The 25,042-nt window shown below is 39.6% G+C and overlaps 1 protein-coding gene across 4 annotated transcripts in view; it reads left to right on the top strand.

Annotated features, from left to right (window-relative positions):
- The window catches only part of arhgap36 (Rho GTPase activating protein 36), a 37,733-nt gene that overhangs the window by 2,330 nt on the left and 10,361 nt on the right, over positions 1-25,042 (top strand). For 2 of the 4 annotated variants that reach the window (XM_059535300.1, XM_059535309.1), the window contains exons 2-3: positions 18,194-18,350; positions 21,658-21,726. In XM_059535300.1, coding sequence (XP_059391283.1) covers positions 18,194-18,350; positions 21,658-21,726 — 226 coding nt within the window. Of the gene's footprint in view, positions 1-12,552; positions 12,762-16,135; positions 16,265-18,193; positions 18,351-21,657; positions 21,727-25,042 lie in introns of those variants that run through there. The other 2 variants (XM_059535323.1, XM_059535313.1) reach the window with 2 other exon arrangements.

The raw sequence follows: 25,042 nt of genomic DNA on the forward strand, positions 1-25,042 counted from the left end.
CATTTGGCATGTGTAATTTATCTATCACATTTACAAAAACTTTACAACGTTTCAGTGAAATATGAGGGGGAAAATCTATTTACTTCTCTTATTTTTTGTTTTTCTTGTCATTTTATTAGATTGGGTATGCTTGCTTATCAATTTCATTTCATTATCATAAGGCTTATGGTAAGCCAACATAAAAGAGGATAAATATTAACAAAGACACGAGTGTGAGTTATACAGACAGAGACAGATAATAAGCCTATTCTTTTATTTCCTGCTATTTCCACAGCTTTGCAGTGTAATGTAATGATGCACTGAAACAGTATATGTTTTCAGATTCTGCAGCTGCTCTGATGGGTTCAGTGAAGTATTCACTGATAGACTGATAACTGAGATGGTGCCCAATTGTCAATTTTGCACACTTAAAGGGTACTGCAAGAAGGGGATGCCACAAAGTTCTAAGCAACAGTCATCCTCTTTACAAAAGGTCAATGCGACGGTCACTTCAAAGAATTAATTTTAACTTTTATGATCATGAAAATTCAGAGTGGCAGGTCACGTTCATCTTAATGCTGGCTGGAGAGTTCAGGCTCACGTATAAATGTGGGTGGAATATTTTTTTGTCATGTATTTTCCATTTTTCAATCGAACTTCATGCAGTTCGGTCAAAACAAATCAAAATTCAATTCTTATTTTCTTTTTCTAAATGCTTGTTATTGATCCATGTTTTTATTTCTTTTGACCTTGTAGTTTTTATTTCAATTATTTTAACTCCACTGCTCTTTGGGGATGCCAGGTTTAAATTATTTAGTACACCTGACTGCAAACTTGTATTCAGATCTGAATCCAGTAAACAACTAATGGGTAAGATGTATATATATATATATTTTTTTGCATAATCCTTTTTACTCAAAACTCAGATGTAAGTCACAATACCGAAGACCTGTCACTGTTTCCGTTCCATCTTAACTCTGTAAGACTTCAAAGCTTGTCACCAGTTTCCTCAGTGAGCAGTCGCTTGACTCAAAGCATTTCAAGTTGAAAGGTTTTTATCATATGATTGATGATCATAAAAGAACAAAGGAAGTCTGACATTCTGAGAACTTTCTTTTTCACCCCTCTTCCTGGTACATTTACTGGTCAAGCCCATTGAAAGGTATTCACACTATGTGATGTGAGGTCTCCTGAAGGACACCAATAGCCTTAACAATGATTTTAATTGGAAATAATACTACTGTATTATCTGGGGGATTTGTGGAAAGGCCACTCTGTGGAATGTGCGTGTTCAAAAGTCTTGCCTTCATTAGAGAATTAAAGCTTAAATCTTCTCTGTGATTTGGAATTGAAGAGCGTGGTCTAAGTTGTTGGAGTTGCATCACACACAAGTCAAAAGTAGCCAGAAAGACTTTAAACCCTTGTATCCTCTTGAGAGTTTCCAGCTATTTGGACCATACTCGCATGTATTTGAAGTTTCTGACCTAAAATACAAAGAGGGTTTTCTTTTTACAAGTGTTTTTATAGACTGTTATGCGCATAATATTAAACCTCAAATAAAATTCAATCTTCTTTTTTAAAGTTCAGGAACAGCATCTTCAGACAATGTGTCACCATCTCATGTCACAAGCCTCTACGAGCTAAAAGGGCATCATTTTATGTGTTTATTGAAAAAACTCAATGGGAGTAAATTGGATAGCTAGGATTGAATTTGCTTGACCAGCAGAGACAAGCAATAATGAAAGTCAAATGAAACTAGAATGTGTGGGAACAGGGGTCAAGAGGTAAACTCATGCATAAATGGAGTGCAGTCAACCAACAGACATCTAACAATCAGTATTACATCAATGGAAGCCGATAGAGAAAACTAAGCATGTGTAAATTGCCATAGCTGATCGATTGACTGATCAATAGCAAGCAGAGAGTGCTTATCCAGACTATATAGTCAAAGCAGCCTTTAGCAATATTGTTATGATGTCTGTCCCAAATGCGATGCCTATATGGTGAGATTGATTGCTATTTCTTCTTGTTTGGAAGGGCTGGTCATCCACATGACAAATAAATCTGTTATATGATGTATATATTTGGTTCCATTTGCTTGTTGTTTAGTAGATGCTTTTTCTGTAAACTGAGTAAGGTAAAATTGGGCAAAATGTTAGATCAAATTACCCCAAATGTAATTTTTGTTGTTGCATGTGATGACCTCGAGGTAAAATTCACAGTTCATAGTGACAAACAGGTGTTTAGGAAAATGTTGTGGTGCTTTCTGGTATTTACTGTTTGGGGAGAAAACACCAGCACCACCATACTCAGGGGTATTATTTATTGCGGATGTCAGTCAGTGGTGGTTTCTTCAGCATAATGGAGCAGAACAGAAGAGAGCTGTGACGATGGGTGGAGAATGTCCTGTTTAGAGAAGCATGGCATCTTTACTGAATTTTTTTGTAAATGGCATTTCCTCTCCGTGACCTCTAGGGATCTTTTGAAGAACAGCTTGAGATAAGAATTGAAAGGATAAAAGAAAAATAAGACAAGTTATGACTCATGTTACGCAATCTGTCCTCCTATAACGGTGAAATGAGACCACACTGGCTCACACACACACACACACACCTTTAGTTTCTGATTTGCGGTGTGACACGACCGATAGAAGCCAAGTGAATCTTTGCTTTTGCACTGCTGCTCTCTTCAAATCTATTACTTGGTGTTACAAACTATGAATCAAAGTTGTCTTAGGAAAGGCATTATTATTTAGTGCGTCCAAGCCTTAAAATATAACACATGCTTGCTACTAAAAATGGATTCTTTCATTTTAATGCAAATTAAACATTCTTCTACACTGTTTTTGATTGACTGTGATGTGAAGTAAGACTTGACATACAGTAACAGAGCTCATTTAGATGTTAGTGTGGAAGTATTTATTATGGATGTGTAGTGTGTGTGATTTGTGTGTATTTGTGATGGTTCAGCTGTTCTATATTTAAATGTGTATAGTCAGGTTGAATCAGGCAGTGCCATATAACCTATATTATTGTTATGTGGAACCTGAGCATTACTCCAGATATTTTCTCTCTTTCCGTCTCCGCTATCTGCTGATACACAGCTTCTCATTGCAAGAGAAAATAAACACCATACCAGCAGCAAACATGGATCATTTCCCCTGTCTGTGACTGTACTGCAATGTGAACGTTATTCATCGTTACCTTCTCCACCTCAGCATGTCTAGACAGAGCTCTGCAGAGGACATGATCCATACTGAAAAATGTATGATGTATGATATATATATTAGACTTGTGCTGGTATTCGGTAATGCGATATATTGCGGTGATTAATAAAATAATCTTAAATAACCATTCAGATTTCCCCCTATGGTGTTTATTACAGAGCCAACTACTGAAATATGTAGACTTAATAGGCTATTTATCTTCAAACATTCATTTTTTTTAAAAAATCTGGACTACAAATGCCCTAGATATTGTTTGAAAGTGTTTTGATCTTTTATTGTTCATTCACACTTTACATTATGGCTTCTTTAGTTAACATAAACTGCCAATTAAAAAAATATTCTGAACATTCATTAATCTTAGGTATTCCAATATTTAATAACACATTGTTAAAATTGAAAGTTGCAACTGTGTTATTTAATGAGCTAACGTGAACTAAGACTTTTAAGATTTTTTAACAAAGATTAATAACATCTATATCAAATGTAACTATTGCTCATTGTTTAGCTGTGCATTTATTGAATGAGCACTATGTGATGTCCGAACTGATTACACTATATTGTATGTATTGCACTGTATTTTATGTAAAATCATTTTCTATTTTTAAACTGTCTTAAATTCATTTTAAGTCAATTTTTAAATCATTTTCATTTTCAAGTTCTTAAATTGCTTGTTTTATTTTTTGTGATTATTTTTCTTCATGACTTTTTTTTTAACTTTCTTTTTGAATTACCACTGTGTACGAAATGTGCTATAAATAAACTTTTTAGAATTTATTTTACTTTACTTAACTTTTTATTTATAAAAAAAGTTATTTAACCTGTTATACTGTATTATGACCACTTTTTAAAACAAAATTTCAATACTCTGATAATACCGTATACCGTGATAAAGCATTATCAATTAACTGCAACAGGAAAATTTGATACCGGCATATATATATATATATATAGTTTATTTTAATGCCAGAGAAACGTCAGATACTGTGGATGAGATTTATTTTTTGATGGTTTATGTGTTGTAGAACTTGCCAATGTTGACCTGTAGTAGGCAGTGCAGTCTATAGCTTTAAATTACAGTCAGCTTCCACTAATTACACTAAACACATGCATTATAACCAATAGCTTTATGATGCATGAGAGCTGATGAGTCATGATTTTTTTTGTTGTTGTTGTAGACATCATGGGAAAGTATACATTTAGTATGTATCACTCTTCCTGTATCATCTGAGCATCTGCACCAAACCTGCATACACTGGATTTTACTCCTGTCTGCTCTTTTGGGACAGGTCCATTCCTGTTCCTGTCCATCTTGTATCAAGGTCATATGATCATATACACCTAACAGCACTATGTTATGGCCAAAACAGGAAGAGAGCATCCTTGATGTCAGGGTCAGAGGTCAAACTGACGAAACTAAGGGGCATTTCTCTTTTAATGGCCGGATACGAACATTCTTATGTGTATGGAAAACCACTGGGACAGTCATCACTTTTTTTTTTTTAGGGAGTATGAAAGTCCAAAGATTTTCATGGTGTCTTCCTGCCAGTGATTTATTAGATCTCATATATAAACACAAATCAAAATGAAATGTTGCTGTTTTCTTATTGAAGGACGTCACTGAGGATGAATAGTTTCTGAATCTTATGCAGTCCTCTCTAAAATCAGCCAAAAAGGGTTTATGTTCAGCAGCCTTCTTAAGTGATGAAGTCTCTTTTGGCAGTCCTGATATTGTGAAAACAGTATGATTGTGAATGGGTGAATGGATAGTGTATAAAAGTGATGAAGACATCTGGGCTGTATTTTCATCCTTTATGGAGATGGAAGAATCTCCAGAGAGCTCAAGCACATCCAAGCCCTGCAGATGGTAAATTAATGGCAAATCCAAGACATAACGCACACAGCATCACATCACATCACATTCCAAACGCATTATTCAGAGCCGCACATTTATCAGCCTAAAAAAATAAGTCTACTGTTGGTGGCACTGCAGCTATTTTAGATCAAAGAGGTCTTGATATCTGTTGGAATGGCACTTTGCTTAGCTGACATAGACACAGAAAAATATCATCCATATCTGTAACTGTTAACATCTACATTACTAATGAACCTTTGGTGATTTATATGTTGCTAGTAACAATGTCCATCAGTATATACACAGCAACTTTTAAATGAACATCAATCCAGATAGATGGTAAACCATCTCAAATAAAATGGTTCTTTATTGCAAACTGGAGCCTTGTTAGCTTGTCTGTCGGGTACTTCCTGAAGGTGAATGTGTGTCCAGGCTTGAATGAAGACTAGTCCGGATGCTTCCCCTTACGAAAGGAAAATATATTTACCAATATGTTTCTTAAAATATATTGTGATATATTGTAATATATTAATTTCCCTTTTTATTTTCTAAAATATTATATATTTGAATACATTTAATAATATATTGATGATACATATATTACATAATATATTGCAAAATATACAAATGATTGCCGCTTTCAATATATTGGAAAAAATAAATAAATATAAGAATATATGCCTAATATATTACATGATATTTTCCAATATACTGCAATATATTTTTGTTTCATAAGGGACTAACAGTGCCTCTATCCAGGAGCTCTTTGGCTAATGTGCTCAATCTGTCAGTCTGTCAGCTAGCGGCACAGAAGTACCCTAATAGGATCATTTGCTGAACTGTCAGCCACTGACCAAACAAACATCACAAATATACACTCACCCACACACAACACGGGTGCCACTAGTGGAAATGATGATGTTATTCAAATGATTACAAATTATGTTATGCTGAATTTTACAGCATGCATGACCAAGCACCTTGCTCATTCAAACTGCATGGTTTATTATAAAGTTATATTATTACTACGCTGTTTTGTCCAACATTCATGCTAAGAACTATTTGTAATGCGAGGAGAGAAGGATGACCCAAGAGCGATATGCAGCAATACAGTCTTTAATAAACAGAATCAAAAGTCCAGAGGTAAGAACAGAAATCCTCAGAATGTAATAATTGACAACGTCTAGGCAGCGGAGCGTCTCTGGTAGTCGAGGGTACCGTTAGAATGCCAGCCAACTCCGGGATCTCCAGGTGATCAGAAAGCAACGAGCGCAGTCACAGGTACTCTGTAACAAGCATAGCTTAGTAGCAATTCACAGTGGTAGGACAATCCCCCTTACGTGCACAGGACAGGACAGGGCTAGATAAGACAGGGCAGGAGAGGGTACATCGGAGAGAATTCGTAAGCATAGCTTCTGAAATAATCTGGCAAAGAGACAGGGGAAAACAGGACTAGAAGAAGTAGTGATAATTAGGGAAAGCGATAACAGGTGTGGAACTGATGATGAGGATAACAAGTAATGAATGGAAACACCTGGGGATGAGAGCGATGTGTGTGCGTAATGACCGATGAAGTAATCAGGGGTGTGTGTGCGTACATATGAGTGTGTGTGTGTGTAAATGAGTGTGGCCAGAGGAGGGAGAAAAAAGTAAAGGAAGAACCATGATCATGACAGTACCCCTCCTTCAACGAGCGCCCCCTGGCGCTCCTGAGGAAGGAGACTGACGAGACCGGAGAAAATCATCAACCAGCGAAGGGTCCAGGATGTCCCGGGCAGACACCCAACTCCTCTCCTCTGGGCCGTATTCCTCCCAGTCCACTAAGAATTGATGTCCATGGCCTCGGCGGTGCATGTCTAAGAGTCGGCGGACCCTGTACACAGGAGACCCTTCGTCGCGAATAGAAGGAATAGATGGGCGTGAGGGTGCACAAATCAACGGTTTTATGCAAGAGACATGGAAAACGGGGAGTACGCGACGAAGTTTAGGAGGAAGCGACAGCTTGACTACAACTGGACTAATTACAAATGCGGAATGGTCCGATGAAGCGAGGGGCCAATTTACGAGACTCAGAGTGGAGTGGCAAATTAGAAGAAGAAAGCCAAACCCTTTGGCCGCGAACGTAGCAGGGGCTTTTTACGCGACGCTTGTTGGCAGTGGCGCTCATGCGTCTCCTCGAGCGACAAAGAGCTGATCTCACCATTCTCCAAGTGCGCCTGCAGCGATCGATAAACGCCTGTACGGACGGTACATTAGATTCCGAATCCTGCGAGGAAAATAACGGGGCTGATAACCCAGGCAGCAGGAAAAAGGAGAGAGACCCGTGGCAGACGAGGGGAGCGAGTTGTGCGCGTATTCAGCCCAGGCGAGTTGCTCTGACCACAGCGAGGGATTACGATGAGCTAAACTGCGGGAGAATGCGAACGACAATCTGATTGGCCCGTTCGGCCTGACCGTCAGTCTGTGGGTGAAACCCAGACGAAAGGCTAGCGGAAGCTCCGATGAGGCGACAGAATTCCCTCCAGAATTGCGAGGCAAACTGTGGTCCCCTATCAGAGACAATGTCGGTGGGCAGACCGTGCAATCTAAAAACGTGATCAACCATGATCTGAGCCATCTCATTAGCGGAGGGGAGCGGAATAAAGTGAGCGGACTTAGAAAAACGATCGACGACCGTTAGGATGACCGTGTTCCCCGCGGAAGAAGGGAGACTGGTGATAAAATCGAGTCCAATATGGGACCACGGACGCGAAGGAACCGGTAAAGGGCGAAGTTGACCGGCTGGAGGCAAGTTACCGGACTTAGTCTGGGCACAAACCACGCAGGAAATGATAAAGCTTCGCGCGTCACGGTCCAAAGTGGGCTACCAAAAGCATTGGCGGATCGTGGCAAGAGTGCCCCGCACGCCGGGATGGGCAGACAATTTTGAGGAATGTCCCCATTGGAGGACAGCCAAGCGCGCAGTGGCAGGAACAAACAGACGATGCTTAGGACAGGTGCGCGGGACAGCGACCCGGGCTAGTGAACGCTTGACCAACCTCTCAATTCCCCAAACCGCCGCGCCTACCACACAGGCAGGGGGAATAATCTCCTCCTGGGTGGTGGTGGGAGTTGATGAATCAAAGAGGCGAGAAAGAACTTTTAAGAGTCTTTTAATCGAACTTAACGTATCCTAATACATTATGCCATATTAAGTGTTTGTTTTTTATACAGGAGGAAAACGCTTAACGAAAGTATTTGTGCATTGCGTTCATATTCTGCTGTTCTGTGGTCTTGTCTTTTTCTTGCAGGACCCTGTACATTATACTAGTAGGCCTACTAATTTAGTTTTAATCATTTAATCATCACCACAGCGTCTTGTCTCCATTGGCAACATGCACGATTTGTGTTGATTGCAATTGACGTCACAGGTAGTGGAGAGTGCAAGTAGCGATTGCAAGTGACATTGTAATTTAGTTTCTTTTTTCTTGTCTTCACCACCTGGCTATTGTTGTAAAATGTTGAGAGATTCGAACAATAAGTTATAAATACATAGAACAAAATAAAAAAAATAAAGACTGCAAGTGACGTCGCTAGCGGAAGCACAAGTGTCTGAGAGTGCAAGTCTGAGAATGCAAGAAGCGATTGCAAGTCACATTGTAATTTATTATTTTTTTTTTCTTGTCTTCACCACCTGGCTACTGTTGTAAAATGTTGAAAGTTTCAAACAAAAAGTTATAAAATAAAAAAAATAAAGACGGCAAGTGACGTCGCTAGCGGAAGCACCAGTGTCTGAGAGTGCAAGTCTGAGAATGCAAGTCTGAGAGTGCAAGTGCAAGTCTGCAGCCAGACCCTTCTCATAAAAGCAGGAGAGGCGCAGCAGGCACCAGTCTTCTGTCTTCAGCAAGCGCTCTCTGTGTGTGTGTGTACTGTTCAAAGAACTTTTACGTTTGTGAGACTTACAAATGAGAACAATAGAAGCAGTCAGGTCAACAAGGTAACAACAACAGTATACAAGTGCCATGACAAGTCTCAGTCTCACACTCACAAGCTGCTGTCCTTCTCTGTTGCTGGCTGTTTCTTCTCGGTTTCACCCATGCTGGTGGGTCCCAAGCAGGCTCTGGTTATGGAACAGGAAGTGCACGCTCTTCTGAGGAAGGAGGCCATTGAGGTGGTCCCTCCTCACGACAGGGAGTCAGGGTTCCAACAGCCGGTACTTCATTGTTCCAAAGAAGGATGGGGGGTTGCGTCCCATTTTAGATCTGTGTCTAGTGAACCGCTCAGTCAAGCGACTGAAGTTCAGGATGCTCACACTCAAACAGGTTGTGTCTCAGATCAGGTCCGAGGACTAGTTTGTCATGATAGATCTAAAAGATGCATATTTCCATGTCTCCATCCTTCCCCTACACAGGAAGTTTCTGAGGTTTGCTTTCAGGGGCGAAGCGTACCAATATCGAGTACTTCCCTTTGGCCTTGCACTCTCACCCCGCACTTTCACGAAGTGTGTGGATGCAGCCCTGTCTCCGCTACGACTCCAGGGCATCCGCATACTGAACTATGTCGACGATTGGTTGATTTTAGCTCAATCAGAGCAGATGGCGGTTCGGCATCGAGATGTCGTTCTCGCCCACATGAGAGAGCTGGGGTTAAGACTGAATGCCAAGAAAAGTGTGCTTTCTCCAGTACAGAGAACCACTTATCTGGGCGTGGTGTGGGATTCGACCACGATGCAGGCACGCATGTCACCTGCTCGGATCGAGTCGATCCTCGCCGCAGTCGCGAGAGTGAGAGAAGGCCAGTCAAGCAGTTTCAAAAACTGCTGGGTCTGATGGCAGCTGCGTTCTCTCACTCTCGCTGCAGTTGCGAGAGTGAGAGAAGGCCTGTCAAGCAGTTTCAAAAACTGCTGGGTCTGATGGCAGCTGCGTCCAACGTGATACCTATTGGCCTGCTGTACATGAGACCCCTACAGTGGTGGCTCAAGACCAAGGGGTTCTCCCCGAGGGGAAACCCACTTCGCATAATCAAGATCACGAGGCGCTGCCTACGTGCCTTGGATATGTGGAGGAAGCCTTGGTTCTTGTCTCAGGGCCCGGTGCTGGGAGCTCCTTGTCGCCGCGTGATGCTAGCGACGGACGCGTCCCTCACCAGCTGGGGTGCGGTCATGAGTGGCCACCCTGCCCGCGGTCTGTGGAGTGGTCGCCTTCTGACTTGGCACATCAACTGCCTGGAGATGCTGGCCATGCTGCGTGCACTTCGTTATTTTCTCCCAGACCTAAGAGGTCACCATGTGTTGGTGCGCACCGACAACACAGCGGTGGTCTCTTACATCAACCACCAAGGAGGTCTGCACTCACGCCGTCTAAGCAAACTAGCGTACCAGATCCTTGTGTGGGCCCAGGACAAATTCCTCTCGCTCAGAGCGGTTCACATTCCTGGGCATATGAATATGGGAGCAGACATCCTGTCGAGGCAGGGGCGAGGCCCGGGGAATGGCGGCTTCACACCGAGGTGGTGAAGCAGATTTGGAGAGTTTTTGGCCAGGCTCAGGTGGACCTGTTTGCGACTCGAGTGACATTGCTATGTCCCCTCTGGTTCTCTCTGACTCATCCAGCTCCACTGGGGCTGGACGCCATGGTACAGACGTGGCTGTGGCTTCGTCTGTAGGCCTTTCCCCCGATTGCTCTGCTCCCGGGAGTTCTGGAGAGAGTGTGCCGGGACGGAGTCCGGCTGCTGTTAGTAGCCCCATTCTGGCCGGGTCGAGTATGTTTCTCGGACCTGATTTCCCTCCTAGACCCCTAGGGCTCTCCCTGGGAGATTCCTCTCGGTGGCCAGTCAGTGGGCAGACACCCCCTCATTACACGTTTCCTCCGCGGTGCGCTGAGGCTGAGGCCTCCAGTACATTCTCGTGTCCCTAGTGGGACCTGGTTGTGGTGTTAGAAGCTCTCTGTAGGCCGCCCTTCGAGCCTATTGAGGAGATCTCCGATCGCCTTCTCTCTAGTAAGACTGTCTTCCTGTTGGCGATTTCTTCTCTCAAGAGAGTTGGAGACCTGCAGGCCCTCTCTGTGGCCCCTTCTTATATAGACTTTGCGCCCGGTCTGGCTAAAGCTTTCCTTTACCCTCGTGCGGGGTATGTCCCTAAGGTTCCCTCCTCTACACCACGGCCTGTCGTACTCCAGGCCTTCAGTCCTCCTCCCTTCAGGGAGCCAGACCAGAAGAAGCTTAATTTTATGTGTCCAGTGCGAGCATTGGACACATACGTCCACAGAGCTGCCCTGTGGAGAAGGGCAGACCAGTTGTTTGTCTGTTATGGTCCCCCTAAGAGAGGTCTTCCTGCTACTAAACAGACCCTCAGATGGTGGATGGTAGATGCTATTTCTCTTGCATATGAGTCCTCTGACCTCCCCTCTCCCCTGGGGGGTCAAGGCTCGCTCCACTAGAAGAGTGACGGCCTCCAAGGCCTTCCTAGTAGGTGTCTCTATGCGTGACATCTGCGAGGCTGCGGGGTGGTCCATGCCTTTGACCTTTGTAAGATTTTACGGTCTAGATTTACGAGCCGCTCCAGGCCCCTCTGTGCTCTCGTCCTAGCTGTGCAGTTTCCCACACTGGCAGAGATTTGTAAAGTCTGGCGGCGTGGGCATTCTCGTTCCCCAATCGTTCTCGACACAGCTCGAGTTCCTGAAGAGGAACGTCTAAGGTTACGTATGTAACCCTGGTTCCTCGAAGGAACGAGACGCTGCGTCGCAGTGCCACACTTCCGGCATCTCTGGCCGGTGCTTGCTTCATCCTTTGAGGCTGGTGCCGGCTGCACCTGTCCTGCTTTTATGCTTCCTGGTCTCTGATGTCACCCGCCTATGACGTCTCGCCCATCCATTGGACTGATTACATGATTACACACAGAGACGTCACGCTGGGGGCGTTCCCCAATCGTTCTCGACGCAGCGTCTCGTTCCTTCGAGGAACCAGGGTTACATACGTAACCTTAGATGATTTTCCCCACAGTATTCCCAGTTGAAAACACACACTGAGCACAAAGACTCTTACAGCATCTTGCCTTCGGCTGAAAGTTTATCATGAAAAAGTGGAATCTGTGTAACAGATAAAAGTGAGGTCAGCACAGAGTTGAAAGGTCAAGCTTTATTTGTATGTGCTCATCACGAGGCAGCTAGTTTGTGAAAGTATCGTGTGTAGCCCTCACAACTATAATTATTTTCTTCTTTTGCTTTCCTGCTGTTACTTCATTATCATGCTCTTCAATTTTTCCTTTGTCGTGATTACTGTTTTCATTTCTGTGAAGAAGACAGGATTTCAACAGGAATGAATTTCTGAATACACAGAGAAGGAAAAAGGAGTAGAAAGCCTGCAGTGGGAGATGGGAAGGGAGGACAGTGTTTGTTATGCTGCTGATGAGTGACAGTCTGACAGGGGAACTGGTTCAAAGCTCTGCTGGATCAGTTCCAGGCTCCTCCCCCTCTGCTCTACGTCACCGAGTGAGTGTTTATGTGAAGTTTGCTCTTGGCAACCCCGAGGCTGCACTCTGATTTCCATGAGTACATGGCAGATGGAGAGGACAGACCATTCTCTGGCTCTTTATCCACCTCTGCTTCTGTTTGTCTGTCTCATGCTCGGGTCGGATTGGCTGTACTTGTCTGAAGAGTCTGAGGAGATTGCTCTTATTCACAGAGTGTGTGTTTGTGTCAGACACACTGCCCGTCTCCCAGTCTGCAGGTAGAGTGAAAAGTGTGTGTGAGTCTGTATGTGAGCTAGTTTTTCAGAGATTGTGACTGCAGTATGAGACTATAATGAAAGTGTAGAATATATTCAGTGAATATGTAAATGCAATGATATGCTTGGGGAATATCATACTCATAGTGTTTATGATACCATGTGATTGTTTGAGATGAACACTGTACATTGTGTTTTGTGTTTGTTATGTGAGTGTGGCTAAATCTGGATTTCCTATGTTTAACCATCAGCTACCGCATACTGTTTTATGATAAACATATATAGTCCTTCTGTTGTGTATGTGTACTTGTTTCTTGAAGAGTTCAGCAGAAGAATATGGATTTACAGTGTATATCTACATAAGGATTAGTAACATGATGTTCTTATTTTTTTTCTTTGTATAGATATATGAAGTTATAAAAAAATTTAATTCATACAAAACTGACTTGAATACAACTTTTCTCTCACATGTTTTCAGTTTCTGAATTAAGAGCAATTTTTTTTATTTTAGTGGTGCTTAAAATATAATAATACTAATATAAAAAAATGGTTACTGTAGGACGTGTAATGGCTGATTTTATGTATTGAAAAAATATATATATTATAAATTATATAATATATTACTATACATTATTTAATAATTTGTTATTATTTTTTGACAGTTCAAAGTCAGTGTGTGGACTATTTCAGATTTTTTTAACTTCAAGAATATTTAAATATGTAAAAGTAATATTATTTGTTAAAGTAATTGTATTCAGAAAATTTGTAAAAACTTGTACACTTGTATTTAAAGTGCAAAAGTATTAGAGGAAAGTATTTCACTGTTTTTATAGGAACATAGCTTGTGATTAAATCTTAATTTAAAAAATATATATATAATTAAAAAAAAATATATATATATATTTTAATGATCTCAGGCTACCTACTTTGTCACTAACCCTTATTTAAAGAGTTACAGTTTACACTATTTTTGGATGATTCTGTGACATCCTTGTGTAGGAGATAAACCATAGCAGAGATACGGCAGTCTCTTTCTCTGACTAAACCAAGAGCATTGTGCCTGTTTATGAGACTTTACCTCCTCTGAAGTAGTGACATTTTTTCATGTCAGTTTCAATGGCCTTAAAACATAAAGCAGACCTCACATTCCTTAGGATTCAGTTTTCTTTTGTTGACCTTATCCCATCAGGTACATGAATATAACCACTGATGAGGCCACCAGACAACATTACACACAGAATGATGAATTTAGATTCTTGCTCCAAGACAACTTCCTTTAGAAAAAAAGATACATACTTAACAGGATACAATGGAGGGATGCTGTCAGCCTAAATTCAGTCTGAGGAGTGAAAACCTTTTGGGCTTCCTTTGATGCTCTCTAAAGACTGTCTGAGGTCGTCTAATTGTTTTGCAGCACAGAGATCATCCAGTGTGAGAGCAGATATTGAGTTTGCTTTTTGTTTTTGTTCTTTGACACAGTATAGCTTAAATGGATAATTCAGAAGGGCTGACTGCTGCTGTTTTATTTTCTCTCATTTTTCTTTCAGTTCTCTAAATGTGCAGAGAGATCAGTCTTGGGTTTGGTGTTGCTCAAGAACAGAGAGGTTCTCCGTAACTTTCCACTGTTTGGACGCTTAGCTGTTTATCTTCTCACACATTATTATGTACTCACATTAATGCACATTCACATGCATCCATGCACACCAAAACAAGCCATTTATGTAAATGCTAAACAGATGTAGTTGAGACTGAGTACACAAAAGAAGTTTATCGCTGATGTATGCATATCATACTCATCACGATCACAAGAATTATCTGATTGTGCTCCTTCAATAGAAACACCAGGATTGTTACTGGCTGAACTCTTGTACAAGTACTTGGAAATAATTTTAAAAGGGGCATCTGGGAACTATCAGCATGTTTCTAAATACAAGTATTTATATCGAAATTCTCATGAGGGACCATGAGCCAGGTTTTAAGTATCAGGAGACAAATATGGTCAGGGCTCAAGAAGTATATGAAGTGGAAATCGGACAAGAATTCAGAAAGGAAATAAGAGCATGGACTGAGAAAGACTTTTTAAGGAATAAGCTATTGTTTGCTCTGGATGGCTAAAGAAATCTCTTCAAAGGGAAGCAGTTTCACAAAACTGTTTACTTTATTGTTCTAGAACTCGAGTGGTCTTGCAACAATATTTATGGACCTCTGATTTTTTGTCTGGGTCTTATCATGCACTAAGGTATGTCTGCAATTGCATTAGCTGTCTCAGACATGAATGCAAGAACCTGATTTACACATGGACATGTTGTAGCAGCCTTGTCAAATCAATTTATTTTCAAATAAATTTCTATTTGATATTAGAGGGACATTGTTTCAGCATAATATGCAATCAATCCAAATGGCTATGGGTTTTCTCAGAATTGCCAAACATAAAAAAGACACAATTATGAGATCAAAATTACCTTTTTTATTCTGTTATGGAAATAGGCTTTAATACAATCATGATTATTGCATTGTCCAATTTGTGGACTGTTTTTGTTTAATAAATATATATTATTTAGGTTTATCTTTTCATGGACTGATGGAGCTTCCCACATTCAGTCGTTTCATTCTCAAAAATTTCTGGTCTCCTCCCTCTATAGGGTCTCAAGATGTGCTTGGGTTAGTAGGGGATTTAATTATTGAGTTTTTGTATTGGATATATTATGTAATTTCTTCATAATTTGAAAAATTACCCTCCTGAGTCCTGATACGTCATATAGGATGTGTGCTGCGTTCATTATGTCTGTTTAGTTTTATGAAGGCAAGTGTTTCTCACAAAAAGCCTTTGTGTCCAGTGAATGAACACAATACTCCTGATGAACAATGAGTGCGGTTTGGGTTTCAGTGGCCTTTGGAGTATGGCGTAATGTGACATGTGTTTGTGTTTTGCTCTTCCCTTCGTTTCTGACCTTTACTTTTTTAGTTTTAAAAGAAGGGACAGTGTATGTGAGAAAGAGAAGGGCATATGAAACAGAGTCAGGGAGGAGGGGAATTGGAAAAGGACTCTATGGCTTGCATTGCCCTGAGGCCTCTCTCATCCTCCCACCCTGAAATTGCATGATACTAATGAACATGTTGCTCAGCCACAGTGGTTTTTATGATATGTTTTTCTTGTAAGTACATAAATCTTATATCTCAAGGATCCTGCAAAAGATAAGGGATGTTTACCATTCCATAATAAGAAAAGTATACAATGATAGCTCAGAATGCACAGCATAAAGAGATTCTCTGCAGTAATACCAGTTTCTACATACATTTGAAATACTGGTATCAACAAGCTGCTTGATGAATCTCATGTTGTTTTCACTGATCTCTATTTTCATCCAAATTAACAGAGCACAACCTGTGACCTCTATCCTTTATTTGACACTGGTGGGGGTCTTGTGTGACCACGACTTAAGTGGAAAGTGACCTCCCACATGGACACAGAATACAGACACACTCCTGCTTTCAATTAAACCCTAGTAAGATGACAACTCACACATTTGTTTAAACAGTTTCAAACCTGTAAGACATTCCTTCAACTTTGGAAAACAAGTTAAGATATTTTTTAATGAAATCTGAGAGCTTTCTCACCATCCATAAACAGCAATGCAACCATCACGTTCAAGGCCCAAACACTGCAGCTTGTTTGAAAAAGAGAGGAACGCACACACAAGTGCTGTGGTATTGTCAAGAATGCACTTCAAATTCTGACACGGAAGAGAAGAAATTGTTGAATAAAGTTGTGGTTTTTGTTTCCTTTATGCACAAAAGTATTCTCACAGCTCCATAAATTACGTTTGAACCACTGATGTCACATGGACTATTTTAATAATGTCCTTACTACCTTTCTGGGCTTTGAACGTTCAGGGTCAGAAAGCTCTTGAGTTTCTTCAACAATATCTTAATTTGTGTTCAGAAGATGAACAAAAACCTTATGGGTTTGAAACAATATGAGAGAGTAATTAATGACAGAATAAAAATTTTTGGGTGAACTATCCCTTTAAGAATAATTTATCCCGTGATACTTTAAAATTGGATATGTACACTTTCAGGATGATATTTTGCCGTTAACGGGACAAGACATTATATTCTGATTTGTTGTTCTAGCAGTATTCAAATAAGCATTGATGTTGACCGGCAGCAGATTTTCTTTCAGTAAATGTTTTGGCTTTCAGTTTTTCTCGTTGTCATCACATCAGATGTGCCAACACATATCACTACTACACACAGGATGTATGCTGTCAGAGGAATTACATAAGGTCAAAAAATGTCCACTAGCTATTGTATGTTTACCCAACACAGTGCTGCTGCCAAGTCTAAAAGTAGCTGTCCTTGAATCCAAATTAAACTGAGAAGCTCAAATAGTGCTTTTCTCATATAGCATGTTTTAAGTACTTAGACCTTTAGGCTTTTGTGTTTTTAGTAACCCAGACAGGCCTTTTAGAGCATGTTTATCCAGACGTGTTCCTATTAGAGAAAAATATTTAAAACTATGAATGTCTAAAAATCTCTCTTAAGGACTGTTGGGAGTGATTTCACACCTCTTAACCCCAGCTTTTGCTGCACAATATTTGATGGTTGGTTTGTAAGGAGCCTGTCCTCCAACAAAAAACAATCATATAGGTCGTTTGTGCAAGCATCTTTTACGACCTATATTAACGTTTTAAAGTTAAACGCCCTCTAGCGGGCGTAAAAATAATGACAGTATCTCGTTGCGTCTGTCGTCATGAAATGATGTATAACGTCATTACCAATCAAAACGCACGTTTATTTAAATGCAATGTGTGGGCTTTTTACACCGATCTCACAGTATTTCCTACATATTTTACTAGGTGGCTTATTCGTTCGAATGACCACACCTAACCCCACCCCTAAACCTAACCCTCACAGATATCATGCTAAATTATGATTTATTGAGCATATACATTTTCATGCATGTCCGTTCCCTGGGATCAAACCCATGATAGCATGATTACTTATCAATGTATAGCGCAATAATCTACCAACTGAGCTACACGAAACGCAAATCAGAGGGCAAATAAAAGAGTACAAAACATTAATATGAAAACAACCTTTTGCCGATAGGGGCGCAATTGTAGTATACGCTCTGATGGCTCGTATTTCAGGGATTTGGACAAACGACCTATACAAGCGTATTGGTTGGAGGACAGGTTGTTTGTAAGAGGTGTGCAAAGCACTTTAACTGCAGTATATCACTTTCAGCAGGGTAAATCCTGCTCTCGGCGATACGCCTTGCTGCAGAATTCCAACTCTGATCAAACACACATGAATCAGCTTCCCTTTCAAATTACAACCAGGTGTGCTCGAGCCGGTCCACAACCAAAGTCAAAAAGGCCTGCTGAGTCTGAAAGTAATGTGTTCACTGTATCACTTCTGCTTTCTTTCAGGGTGACCATACGTGGGCCACCATGCTGGGGCAGAGCGTGAGGCTTCAGCCGGTCCCCATCCAAAGTCTCTCAGAGCTGGAAAGAGCACGTCTGCAGGAGGTGGCCCTTTACCACTTGGAAAGAAGAGACCTAGACTTTAAAATTGGCATTCCTAGAGGTACACTTCCTTGTTGAAATATCTTGTTTTGTAAAGACTGGTAATCATGCATGACAGAAGTAGTGCATAGATCTAAATACTAAATGATAAATCACTTTACATATAATAATCATAACTAGTCTAGATATGATTATTTCAGACAGATGCTTAACGAATCCCCAAGAAATCCATGCAAAATTCACATTGCAGTCAATTCTGAGGCATTTATGAGGGATTTCCGATAGTTAATCTAGCAGATAAGACTTCTGAGAGGTGAAAATGAGATTTGTAAGATAGAGTACAGCAGTGCCGTACCAACAGAACATCTGAGTTGTTGCACACCAGTGTGGGGTCATGACCCAAAAACAGGTTCCTGGCCACTTCACCATAGACAGCAAGGGAAAAAACAGCTCTGAATCCAATGAATAAAATCTAATCAACTATATTATCTTGGATAGTTATAAATAGACTTATCCCTCTATTATAGACACATCTTTTGTAGCTGACACCAGTGAAGGTATTTTAAAACAAATTCATCTGTCATTAGGTGGAAGCTGCCAAATTAGGCAAACGCCAGCATGGACAGATAGCGTGACATGTCCTTATCTCTGAAATCCAGGAACAAAACTGTGTGAAATACAAGACAGTACAACTTAGCCCAGTATTTGTTCCATGTGCTTGCCTTCTGCTGATGTTTATGCACTTATAAATTTGTCATTCGTAATATTGTTGAGTCTTTGCAGCTCAATGGAGTTTGTTGGAGAGATCACATTCAATATGAAATAAACAATATTAATTAACAGGACCATCCCTGTTTTTTATTTGATAATGTGAGATTGGATATTGTTATCATGTGAGAAACCTCTTATGTCCCACCATGGAAAACCGCATTGTTTATGGGAAGTGGTATTCCCAGCACGTACAGGCAGCTCCACATGGACAGATCATCCTCTGTTCTCTCTAGTGGAGTTTTCAACTGGTCATCTGTGAGAAGACCACAGCTGGCACTTTAGCTGATCCACGGGGAAGCAGCCACCTCAATTTATGGGAATATTTATGGAACATTTTCCTCCCAAAGGAGAAATCTGTCATACTGAGCCTGGTGGTTTACTCAGCCGCTCCTCTTGGAATTGTCTTCAACGTGTTTGGCAGCCATTTTTGGGGAAGATGAATGTCCTTTGGAGAGTTAAATTAAACTTTGTGAAATGCACTTAAGCGATGTCATGAGTGACTGACCTCTCTACTTTCTGGTTTGTTTGTGGTTATTTGAAAGTTAAGTACTGTAAACTTTCTGCATTTTCTCTGTAATATTGTGATTCCTAATCTTTGTAAACTCTGGCTGTATGCACCCTGGAGCTGTTGTTTTGTTGTCCTGGTTTTGTTTTAGTCTATTGCTTTATAAAAGTGACTCCTTTACTTTGTTTTCAATCTCTGCATTGGCCCGAAGAGATTATTTATCCTGAATCAGGCTTATATCTCAGCATGCTCTCTGTTCATTCCTCTAATAATCCTCTCTCTGATGGGAGCCGATGGGGGCTTTAGCCCATGATGTCTTGGCGTGTGAGGAGGGTTGGGGGCAGTTGCCATAGAAATAAACTCTCATTTCCTGCAGTCATGGGAATATGACCCCACCTAAAGCCCCTCTGCATGTGCTACAAGTCATTTGGTTTTCTCTCAGATCTCTCTGGACATCTCTACAGAGCATCTTTTAAACCTTTTCCCACTCAGTCCTCTTCTGATTCAAATTAATAAAAGTATATCTGTAAGAAGGCATAACAAAATGGAACCAAGTTATCAGCACTCACAGACAGGAAGAGGTTTGAGTGTAAACACGTCTATTGGTTTGAGTTTAAAAAGTTGCAGTTTTAACCTACTGTAGTAAAGGAAACAGCTATTCATCACATTTTTACAGTTCTCCTGAGGGCCATATAGACATACTACATCAGAGATATGAAAACACACAGACAAAATGTGTTTTAGTTTAGCTATAGGCTACTTATTTTCAGCTCCAAATCTGGAAAGAATACCTTTTTTCTATAGCAAACATTTTGGATAATCTGTTTATCTGTGTAGAAAATGCTTCTGCTTCTAATTTTGTCTTACAGCTTTCACTAATATAGGTTTTATATAGTGGTTGCTTTGTCAGCTCTGTGCTCATGCTCGGTGCTTAAGAGGTTTCACTTTATTGTCAGCCATCTAAATGAAACAGTTTATTTCTGGCAAAGGAATACTTGTTGTTACATGCATCGGTTTAGGTGTTTGTGTTATGTACCTCTTTTATGTGTTGTCAGCATTAGATTTACATTTTTATACAATACTGTTTTAACGTTTGAGTTATTTTTGTAATATATATATATATATATATGTGTGTGTGTGTATATATACAGTACTGACCAAAAGTTTGGAAACATTACTATTTTTAATGTTTTTGAAAGAAGTTTCTTCTGCTCATCAAGCCTGCATTTATTTGATCAAAAATACAGAAAAAAACAGTAATATTGTGAAATATTATTACAACTTAAAATAATAGTTTTCTATTTGAATATACTTTAAAAAAATAATTTATTCCTGTGATGCAAAGCTGAATTTTCAGCATCATTACTCCAGCCTTCAGTGTCACATGTAACATCAGTCTATCACATGATCATTTAGAAATCATTCTAATATTCTGATTTATTATGTGTTGGAAACAGTTCTGCTGTCTAATATATTTGATGAATAAAAGGTTTAAAAGAACTGCATTTATTCAAAATAAAAATAAAAAATTCTAATAATATATATTCTAATAATATATTTTCTTTACTATCACTTTTTATCAATTTAACACATCCTTGCTGAATAAAAGTATTGATTTTATTTAAAAAAAAGAAAGAAAAAATAATTACTGACCCCAAATTACTGACCAGTAGTGTATATTGTTATTACAAAATATTTATATTTTAAAAACATAGCTTCTTTTTTTTTCTTTTTTTTTTTACTCTTTATTCATCAAAGTATCCTAAAAAAGTATCACATGTTCTGAAAAAATATTAAGCAGCAGAACTGTTTCCAACTTTGATAATGAATCATCATATTAGAATAATTTCTAAAGGATCATGTGATAATGATCCTAAAAATTCAGCTTTGCATCACATAAATAAATGATAATTTAAAGTATAATACATTTAAAAACAATTATTTTAAATTGTAATAATATATCACAATATTACATTTTTTTCTGTATTTTTGATCAAATAAATGCAGGCTTGATGAGCAGAAGGAACATATATATATATTATAGATCTATGTACAAAAGCAACTGTAATCCTGTTTTTTTTTTTTTTTTCAGAGATTCGTAAGAGGAGGAAATCACTACGGAGAAAGTTTGACTCTTTCTCAAAAGAAAAGAAAGAGCGAGGTAAGAGATGTTATTCCATTTTTCACATATCTTCAGATCTCATGCAACCTGCGTGTAAAGGACTAGAATGGCAATAGTTTCAACATTAAAGTTTCATAGATAAAATCAAGTTCCATTTCCAACCTATATTATTTTGTTGAATATCCCGTTTTGCTTTTAAATAATGTCACATTATGGAACTTGAGAGTGATGAATTGGATCGTCTTTAAATGCCCTGTGTTTGTCAGGCAGCGTTCCTGAGCTCATGCAGTCTTGTAATCTTTGTTTAACAAACAACCAACAAGACATATATACTGAAATGTTAGGTCTTCAAGTATTCTCTTTTAGATATCTTCTAGATATCACATTATAGTTGTCAACTTATGTAACTTATGTCTTCATGACGTCATTGTTAAACCATTACAGGACTACTAATCGCCATTCTTTGGTGATGGTGGTGGACAGTGATGGTGAACAGAGAATAGAGAGAGACTTATAAATGGCTGTTCGCTGACTCTGGTTGCCAGGGCTGCTTGGTGTGTCACAGTTCTTGCAAATCTCCCATAGGCCTTTAAGACACAAAGCTTTAAGACTTTAAGACGCAAGACAATTTTACATCCCATGTAGCTTTGCTTCTTTGCAGTCTGTATATCCCTGTGAATGCATGTTTTCTATACAATCTAAACGATTCTGAAACCATTCCTTCACACTATATAATGTGTAAACAGTGGAACCAGTTTTGTGTGAGGAAACTCCGCAAAGACTTATGAGTTGTATCGATGTAACTGTATTTTAGGGTTTTATTTTCACATTTATTTTTGGTGTAAGTACACAGTTCAAAAGTTGAGGGATTGTACAATTTCTTATAGTTTTTAAAAGAAATCTATTATGCTTACTAAGACTGTATTGATTCAAACAAAAATATAGTAAAACAGTAATTTTGTGAAAGATATGTAAATATATTTGAAACATACAAATTATTCCTGTGATGGCAAAGCTGAATTTTCAGCATCAATTTCTCCAGCATCAATGATCCTACAGAAATCATTCTAATATGCCTATTATAATATGCACATTTCTTATTAATATCAATGTTGAAAACGATGCTTAATTTTTTTGAGGAAACCATAATGCTTTTTTTCAGGATTCTTTGATGCATATACATTCCAAAAATACTTTACTCTTACTTTTAATAAATTTATGCGTCCTTACGGAACAAAAGTAGCAATTTCTTTCTAAAAAAAATAAAAAAAATAATTAAAATCTTACTGACCTTAAACTTTTGCTCAATAGTATGTTTAGAACACTTTATTTTGATCAGAATGTGTTAAAGGGACCATCAAAATAAACTGAAACCAGGTAGGGTGTTGTACACAGTCATTTAAATAATAATAAACTCATTAGTGCTGAATCAGTATTTAACTTTGCTCTAAGAGCTCAGACTGATCTCAGAGCGGCTCCGAAAGTTGCCGGAGCTAAAGCAGCACTGATTCCCGAGTCAGTCGGATTTGTTTGGCCATGTTCCTGGAGTTCGGCCAAACGCCCGCCACCTGCAACCACAGTCTGGCGCTTGTTTCTAGCATGTGCGTCAGCTCGTGGGGAGGGCTGAATGAAGGACTGCAGGGGTGGATGGTGATAGGGTAGAGGAAGGAATTTAAAGAGGACTCAATCCCCATATCCATCCAGCTTATCAGAGGACTAGCAGCTAGTGGACCAGACTAACCTGACCCGCCACTAGACCTTTAAGCCCTGGAGCAGAGATAGGAGAAAAAGTGATTGTGAGGAGGAGAGAGGACGACAAGACTGCTTTGCTTTTGTGTTGCTTTGACAGCCAAAACAGATTAGATGTAACCTCACTGTAGTCCTGTTAGGGTGTTAAAGATGCTATTTAAAAGTGCAGGCTTTACGTATCCATCATGTCTTTGTCCCTCCCCATCTACATAAATACTGTAGTAGTTCAATTACATTTAAGCTGCTTTAGAAGAACATGTTAAATAATGCTTTCTTTGAGGTAAAGCATGTAAGATCCAGTAGAAGAGTTTTTTAAAGGTGCTAATACATCTCGTGTTTTAATTAGGCTAGTTCTGAAATCATTTAATTGAGTAAACTGTTAAGTAAACCCTCTAAGAGGCTTACTTGTACACAAGAGAGGCACACTTGTAACAGTTGTTTATATATTTTTTTTTTACTTGTATGCATACATTTATGTACAGTGGTGTGAAAATGTTTTGGCCCCTTCCTGGTTTTACATTTATTTTGCATATTCGTCACATTTGATTGATTCAGATCAAACAAATTTTATTATTACACAAAGATAACAAATACAAATACAAAATGCAGTTTTTAAATAATTATTTCATTTATTAAGGGGAAAAAAGTGGTCCAAACCTGCTTGGCATTACCTGAAAAAGTCATTGCCCCCTAAATCTAATAACTGGTTGTGCCACCCTTTCAATCAAGCGTTTGCGACAACTGGCAATCAGTCTTTCACATCACTGTGGTGGAATTTTGCCACATTGGAAGGTTTGAGCATGAATGGACTGTTTAAGGTCATGCCACAGCATCTCAGTCGGATTTTTGACTGGGCCACTCCAAAACCTTCATTCTGTTTTTCTTGAGCCATTCAGAGGTGGACCGTGTTGGGGATCATTGTCCTGCTGCATAACTTGAGGTCACAAACTAACGGCTGGACATTCTCTTTCAGGATTTTCTTTTAGACTGAGGAATTCATGTTTCTATTAATTATAGAAAGTCATCCAGGTCCTGAAACTGCATAGCAGCCCCAGATCATCACACCACCACCTCCATGTTTAACTGTTGGGATGATGTTCTTTTTAGGAAATGCTGTGTTGGTTTTACGCCAGATGTAATGGGACACACACCTTCCAAAAAGTTCAACTTTTGTCTCATCAGTCCACAGAATATTTGCCCACAAGTCTTGGGAATATTCAAAATATTTTTTGCCAAATGTGAGACAAGCCTTTGTGTTCTTTTTGGTCAGCAGTGGCTTTTGCCCTCTGAACTCTCCCATGGATGCCGTTGTTGAATCATGCAGACTGACCTTATTAAAGCAAAGTGAGGCCTGCAGTTCTTTACTTGTTGTTCTGGGTTCTTTTATGACCTCCTGGATGAGTCGTCGTTATGCTCTTGGAGTAATTTTGGTAGGCCAGCCACTCCTGGGAAGGTTCACCCCCATTCCAAGTTTTCTCCATTTGGGGATAATGGCTCTGACCATGGTTCGGTGGAGTCCCAACGCCTCAAAACTGGCTTTAGAACCCTTTTCAGACTGATCTTGTTTCTCATCTGTTCTTGAATTTCTTTAGATCAAGGCATGATG

The sequence above is a fragment of the Carassius carassius genome, chromosome 3 (assembly GCF_963082965.1).
Source record: "Carassius carassius chromosome 3, fCarCar2.1, whole genome shotgun sequence".
NCBI classification, from domain to species: Eukaryota; Metazoa; Chordata; class Actinopteri; order Cypriniformes; family Cyprinidae; genus Carassius; species Carassius carassius.